This window comes from Branchiostoma floridae, unplaced genomic scaffold, assembly GCF_000003815.2.
Source record: "Branchiostoma floridae strain S238N-H82 unplaced genomic scaffold, Bfl_VNyyK Sc7u5tJ_1550, whole genome shotgun sequence".
Taxonomy (NCBI): Eukaryota; Metazoa; Chordata; class Leptocardii; order Amphioxiformes; family Branchiostomatidae; genus Branchiostoma; species Branchiostoma floridae.
The window spans coordinates 108671-116607 of NW_023365750.1; the positions used below are offsets into that span (position 1 = coordinate 108671).

The 7937-nt window shown below is 40.1% G+C and overlaps 2 protein-coding genes across 2 annotated transcripts in view; both read left to right on the forward strand.

The window, feature by feature from the left end:
• Positions 1 to 4359: 4359 nt before the first annotated feature.
• Positions 4360 to 5479, forward strand: LOC118408064 (cartilage matrix protein-like). Its single transcript, XM_035808682.1, has 2 exons — positions 4360 to 4969; positions 5331 to 5479. The coding sequence occupies exons 1-2, from the start codon at positions 4360 to 4362 to the stop codon at positions 5477 to 5479; spliced, it is 759 nt and encodes a 252-aa protein (XP_035664575.1).
• A 1019-nt stretch (positions 5480 to 6498) lies between these two features.
• Positions 6499 to 7937, forward strand: part of LOC118408065 (sushi, von Willebrand factor type A, EGF and pentraxin domain-containing protein 1-like) — a 10499-nt gene continuing 9060 nt past the window's right edge. Inside the window, exons 1-2 of the mRNA XM_035808683.1 lie at positions 6499 to 6523; positions 6859 to 7038. Of these exons, the coding sequence (XP_035664576.1) occupies positions 6499 to 6523; positions 6859 to 7038 (205 nt within the window). The remainder of the gene's footprint in view (positions 6524 to 6858; positions 7039 to 7937) is intronic.

The following is a 7937-nucleotide window of genomic DNA, read 5'->3' on the forward strand; positions in this document are numbered from 1 at the left end:
GATATAAGAGTCATATTTGTCAAGTACAAGAAAGTTAAGACTAGTATCTCTACAATCTAAAACTATTGCACATGCAGTGATAAAAAGTACATGTGTCCCCTATACACTCACATGGGTAATGATAATGATACAATTTTCAAGCAAAGGAAGTTAAGACTAGTGTTTCTACGATCAGAGGTACTGCACATTGTTAAAACATGTCTTCGTCCTTTCAGATCTTTACATGTTATATATACAATTGTTATATATACATGGTTTTCATGATTGCCATTGACTAATGGTTACAAATAAAAAAATTATGATTTACAGTCAATATATATTTTTCATAACAATGGATAGTACAGTAACCAGAGACGTAAAAGGCATTTGTTATAGCATCGTTAATTCTTTTGAGGAAATAGTTTTGAGGAAAATACAAGTGGTGAATATTTCAATATTTGTGATAGTATCTTAACATACACACCAGTGTGCATTCTTAATATCCACAGTTATATCATCTACTGCTAAGATAAAAATGAGTGCCGATACAGGACATCCCTGACGGATACCTTTGTTGAGAGTAAAGGATTCAGACATCCAGCCTTGATTTATAATATTACTGCTGATGTCATTGTAAATGCATTGCATGGCATAGATAAAGACAGGGACGAAGTCATTTTTAATAATTACACATGAATTTACTATTAATAGATTCAAATGCTTTAGCAAAGTCCAAATTAATTATGACAGCTTCGTTTAAGTTTTGAGTTTCTTTGCAATCAATACTGTATTTAATCAGGCGCACATTTTGTCCAATAAACCTTCCTTTGATATATTCAGTTTTGTTGTCATTGTACATCAACTTGTGCAGTACTTTTTCAGGCTGTTTTTATGTATTTATATGTAGTATAGGTGGGGTCATAAAAGCATGTATATGAAGTCCATAGTAGTTGCATTTTTTTCATACGAAATTGTTTGCCCAGCATGAACGTCGTGGGGCATCTCAATCGTTTTGTGAAAGTTTTAGGTACATATGGTATTGCCTCTAATGGCTTGTCCCATTTCGGCTCGCCACGCCATATTTCCCGTCGCCGCAGCTCGACGCCGCCATTTTGAATATCCCGCTTAACTTTGTCAAGTGATCCAGGCAACGGTTGGTCGTTTTTCTTAAAAAGGCTGCGTCTCCTGTAAGATTTCACGTACTAATTCGTGCGAACAACAAAGTGTAACATGTACATGTTTAGGCATCTGATTATAAGGCGAGCTTTTAACCAAACGGTGATTATGCTGCGCTTTGCTGCGATCTTAAACACACGAAGGGTATGACATTCGTTGACAGCTCTGTACAATAGCTTTGTTGTCTGCGTTCGCCGCCATACAGACATTATGCACGGTTGACTGCCGAAATGTATTATGAACGACCATGTGACTTGTAAGACAACACGTGTTAATAGTCACATACCATTCAACAGCAAACATGTTGCGAGTTGAAACACGAAAGACTTTGTACGGTATGGTGTAGAAAACGCTGTTACTGTGTTGTTGTGTCTTCAACTGGAAACAATGACTCACGTACCATGTGGTGACCTGTATTGATGTTTGATAAACAATGCGTTAGAGCGCCTGTGGGATGTTCTCATGAGGCCAAGTGAAGGATATGTAGTGGATGACAGCTATACACATTTGACACACATGGGAACAAGATAAACAAATGAAAAATAGTGATGAAATGCGGTATGGAAACAGAAACGATGGTGGGAGATGAAAGAGGTGAAACAGAAATAGTAAACACTAATAACTTAATAACTAAGGAAAACATAAAAGATTGGACAATAACTGCTCTGTCACTCCTTCAGCCACTTACTTTAAATGTCCCGTTTTCTGTGAAATGTTTATATTTTTCGCCTGTTTTTAGTATGCGCCGTGTGGAAATGTAATATGCATACAAATACAGACATACACAAACATATACACACTCACATCCACACCTGCATGCAAATATAGTATTACACTCTTACACACACACCAAACACCTACATATACCCTCTAATAAACATACTGCTTATATGCGTGTATGCACATACGATCTTCACAGGTTCATCGGGCCAGTAAATCAGTGAAAAGTATCAAACTTTGGAAATCCTTAAACAGTAATGTCATTGTTGTACAGAAATAATTTTGAGTCATGTACACTGTAAACAAGCTTCTTTCACCTTTGAACTTTGACCCCGAGTAATGTTGACGGAAGAACCTGTAAACTTCAAGTTTTCTCACAGGAGATGCTGGTGTACTAATTGGACGTCACCGCAAATAACTGAATTGTGACTTCACTTTTTTGGCGTCAGGACGTCAATTCCTAAGTAAACGTAAAACTATATTTGAAAATATCAAATATGCTACACAAACAAATCAAATAGTGTGATGACCCTGAAGAGGCCCGGGGCGTCTGCCGATTCAATACGAAGTTATGTGACCCCATGACTTTCAGATTTAGGCACATAATTTAGCCAGGTATGTAAAGGTTACACAAGGAAACGGCGCGCGTTCACATGCAGGTTTGTATATTCACGTTTCCTGAAGAAGACGCTGTTCTTGCGTGATTGTACGTCTTTAGACAAGGCCCACCTTTCCAGTTGGACTTACATCTTTAAAGTTGTGGGGATATATTTTAAGAAGGCGATCTTAGTTATGGTCTCTTGTACGACTGCACAATGAAGTTTGCCCTGGGGATAGTTGGCGCACTCATGGTGGCTAATTTTAGCCTGGGTAAGTACAAATGTGTTTACTAACTTTTGTCAACTGTGCTAAATCTCACCTTGTTTTTAAATGTATACAACTTTGTGAATACGGTTTCGATTGTTTGGAGTCCTGTGGCAATCCTTTGTCTCAAATCCAATACGTAAGCTACAGTCTTTTATGCAGTCGACCATTTTGTAGTTTGCGGGCATAATGTCCGCAATCAATACCTGATCCCGTTTAGTACAGTTTGCCACGCCCTGGCATTTTGTCGTCTTAGAAAGACTTTCCACGTCAATTTTGTGGCATCTATGAATGTTTCTTACATAATCCAGTTATCTGTGAACGGATTGTTTTAGTCGGTGGGTGGTTTTGCTCTAGCCAACTTTTAAAACTACATGAAATTAGTAAATTTCGTAAAATATGCCTTTTAGAAACCCGTTGCCATGGCTTTAACCATTTCTGGATAGTTAAAGGCCTCATAATACAGTATTTATGGGCGACTCCCGTGAGCGAAAGTATGTCGGGTATAAAGTAGTGCCTCACAGTGCTTGCAAAGGCCGTAATTATTCTTCCGTGCACATCAGTGAGGTGGAAACTGTGTTGAATGTTAGAGGAATACATCAGTTTTGGGACTGTGTAAGTTGGCTAGCGATGCTTGTTCTGCCGGCGTGAATTTGCGCCTTTATACTATACCGGGCACTGCCTTTGCGTTGCCTGCAGTTCCATGACCTCCGCTGGGGGTCAAATCAAAGTGTCTTTTAAAAGAACGAGCCGGGAAATCTCTGCTCATTTTCAGATATTCGTGTAGGTTGTGTCCTGCACTTCAATACATTAAATTCCTGTTATTTGTTTCTGCACCCTACTATAAATTCTGATGCGTTACGTGCAAACGTTCCAGAGTGTCTTGTAGGATCTAAAATCCAAGTGCAAGACCATCTTTACGTCTTCCGGACCGGATCATCTAATTGTACACAATGCAAGTATGCATCGATTTCAGCTAACACAGTCACACTGGTAACTCGGGCGTAGCGGAATACGCCGTATCGAAGTTAATTTTAATATAGGCGTAATTTATAATGGTTACATTTAAGATAGCACTATCATCATCTGTTACGTAATGAAGATTAATCAGTTAAATTTATTCGCTTTTTTACAGCTTTCCACGATTTTCAACAGATTCCACCTCCATTGGGTAAGTGCCGCAATGCTTCATGTCTAGTAATATCGCGGTGCTTTATATGCGAAGACGGTTAACCTTATTCAGACCGGGTTAACCCTATTTGGTTCAAGGTTGGCTAAAAAAAGCCCGGTCTAAATATGGTTAAGTAATGTGCTGTGCTGTACTGACCTTTCAGCTTCTAACGGATGCTATAGTAATCTTCAAATTAAAGTCATAAAGATATAAACAACATGAGATTCTTCGATCTCATTAAAGTAATTGCCTTTAAATCTTTGCCATTTTTCAGTCATTCCACGAAAAAAAAGGCTTGTAACAAAACTTTCTGACTGCCCTAGCTAATACGACTATTTTCATTGTAATTATCAGTGGCCGTCTTGTAACGCTTCTTTTAATTATATATACCGATATCGGTGATGTTTTTAAGCAAAAGATGTGCTGTAATAGTTTTTTCAAGGCACGCCATGAACGACGTCAAACATTTCGTATTTTCTTCAGCCACCACCTGTCCTTATCCAGTAGACCTGGTCTTCCTCCTGGACAGTTCGGAGAGTTTCAGGACGAGCGGTTTCGAGGATGCAAAAAGCTTCATCCAGAAAGTAGCCAACTATTTTACACTCGGAGAAAATGACACAAGGGTCGGCGTTGTCACGTACAGCAACCGCGACGCGCAGAACACATGGGTGAAGCTGAATGAAAATTACACCAGAGTTGAGCTCTTAACTGAGATTCGCAACATTCCTTACGACAGAGGTCACACCTACACTGGACTTGGTCTCGATCACGTGCGTAATAACTCATTTCTTGAGGTAAACGGCCGGCGGAATTATACTCTCGACTTTTTGATCGTTATTACCGACGATGAGTCCGAGGATGACGTGATCCGTCCGGCACAGTTGGTACGACAGATGGGCATCACCGTGTTCGTTGTTGGAGTTGGCCAGGAAAGCGACTTAAGTCAAGCTACTCTAGAGACTATTGCTGGTACTCCAGACAGGGTATTCAGGCTGACGGACCATGATTTCCTTGTGGATGACGAGCACCCCAAATTTATAAGGGAGTCGATATGTAACGGTGAGTTCTACCTAATGTCCTATTTTCTTTATATGCCTTGCCAATATACTTAAACATGTAGTTTTAAAGGTACAGCCATTACTCAACGGAGTCTGTAACCGGTTAAGAGCAATGTATTTGTTTTCATATTTAAAAAATATGTTCACTTTTTTGCATATTAATAAAGTTGTGTATAAAGATACATACTTTAAAAGCCTTTTCATTTACATGAAACAAATCTAAAGATGGGATTAAATCTAAACATTACAACACAAAAAGAACCGTACAAAAAAGTAGAGTAGTCGAATTTTGTACAAAAACGAATTACAGATATATTTAATTTAAAACATATATATTTAAAACAGCTGACATTCCTTTTCAGCGAGTAACCTGTGCGTCCCATCCCCGTGTCACACCAACGCCACCTGCCGACTGTTTGGGAGAACCCTCACGTGCACGTGTAACGTGGGATTCGTTAGAGACGGCCGTGTCACCTGCACAGGTTCGTCACGATCCTTCAAATACTGTTGATATTAATTTATTTTGCAGTCTGCTATATCTTGTTATTGCACAACGTCAAATAAAGCAGGTCAGATATTTAGAATAATTATTTTGAACGGTTTGCTTTCTATTACTAATCTAAGATTTATCAATGTGTTCTTTATGTCCAGTTGTACAATGTCCTGCCCTGACGGCACCAGCGAACGGTTCGCTGTCTACAAACAGACGTCAGTACCAGGATCAGGTCACCTTCACCTGTAACACCGGGTACAACCTGGCCGGTCATACCAGCCTTACCTGTCTTGTAACTGGTGCCTGGAGTGCAAGTCCGCCGATATGTAACCGTAAGTAAACATATGCATGTTGTTAATTTGTACACATCCCCCATGGAATAACTGGTGTTGTCCATTCCAGCTGTACGCTACTCAGGAGAAGGCAAGCACAGTGTCTTTAATCGCAAGACTGATAGAGGGCGTTTCTTCTTGTATTTTCCATTTCAGCCATCCAATGTCCGGCTCAGACTGCGCCAGCTAACGGAGCGATAAGTCCTGCTGCCGGACCGTACAACTACCAGGTAACCGTCAGCTACACCTGCAACACGGGATACGTACGGAACGGTGCTACTGGTGCCACGTGCCAAGCTGACGGAACATGGAGTAACCCTGTTCATACATGCACACGTAAGATGACTTTCAAGATCATATGTGCTAGCTGTGTTCACGAAAGTGTATTATACTGACACTTATCAGACGATTAAGAGAGCAATGAAGGCACATTTTGTGTTTAGTTAAAGCATTATAGACGGTCATAGATTCAAACCAGTTGCTTTTTTTTCTTATAAGCACAGAAATAATTCCATTATGAGATCCACGTGATAAAATGTTATTGAAAATTTCAGCCAGACAGTGTCCGGCGTTGACAGCCCCAGCTAACGGAGCTCGGTCACCTACTACCGGTTCAAACTTCTACATAAACACGATATCGTTCACCTGTAACTCGGGATATCAACTAACCGGAAACTCTCCTTTAACGTGCCAAGCTGACGGAACATGGAGCAACACTGTTCCAACATGCGCACGTAAGTTGAAATTGACACTCATATACACAGACCATTTCTAGCAAAATGTAGCTATGTAGATACCTGCACTATGGTAGTTAGAGCCTATTAAAAGTGAGCGACCGAAGCGAACTCCTACCAGGACACGGTTACGTTCACCTGTAGTTTGGGGGAACGGAGTCTTATATATATATACTGTCCAGCAATGTCCATCTAATTGTTGTATACATATACAGTATTCAGAAGATGATATTTAGACACAATCCGTTCGTCGACGTCAATAGGCGTCTATCTGCGCATATTCATGTTATAATAGATAAATAGTAATAATAAAATGTTTTGATCATTTCAGGTATACAATGTCCGGCGTTGACGGCCCCAACAAATGGAATTCGGACACCCGCGACCGGAGCGAACCTTTACCAGGACACGATCACCTTCAGCTGTAACAACGGCTATGTTCGGGTCGGGGATTTTGACACCAGGTGCCAAGCTAACGGGCAGTGGTCCAATCCCGTCCCAACATGCACACGTAAGATGTTTTGACAAACAACTACGTATACACTATAGTAATGAGAGCAGAGGAACTCGAATGGCCCCTCAGATCGGTGCATTATATATAGGATGGTATGCAAACAGACGTGATAAATGATGAAAAAATGTTGAAAAAAGAAAGAAAGTGCATATCAGCACAAGTTAGAACTCAAACCCTGAAGCCTAATATACGAGGGTGCCAATTAGTCCTCAATACCCAAAAATAATAAGCACAACATATGTGGGTCGAGTTCCCATGCCGTAAATTCTTTCTCATTAACAAAAAAAAATGTCAAAATGTTTGATAATGATTCTCTTCCTATTTCACGCAAGTGGGTGTCTGACTTCCAGCAGTGCAAATTGACCTGCACACCTCAGGTCGCAGCCACGTTTTTTGTCCTTCTCCCTTATCTAACGATACTGGGTGTCACTTGCAAAGTAATGATCACACTACTTTGAATTTTTGTACACATTCATATACGACTTTATACTTGACATCTATGTATATGCTTAACCCTATTCAGACTGGGCTTTTTTGGTCATCCCTGGACCGGGGGGGGGGCTTTTGAAGCCCTCCACTTCTAAGTCCTCTAACTCTTAAACAACGTACCGTAAGGCCACCAAATTTTCAGGAAATGATATCGACATAATATCTGACACGTATTTGACGTTTGACGTTACGTTGACGTTAAATGACGTAATTATGACGTCATCAATTTGATTATATTAGCCGGACCCATGAAAACAGGGTATTCTCAGAAAACTTCAAGTTATACTACAAAAAATGTAACAACAAGTGCAGATAACAGAATAATAATGTTTATGACGACTTGTATTGCCAATAGCAACATGGATGACGTCATAATGACGTCCATCCGCAATCTCATAGCCTCTCGT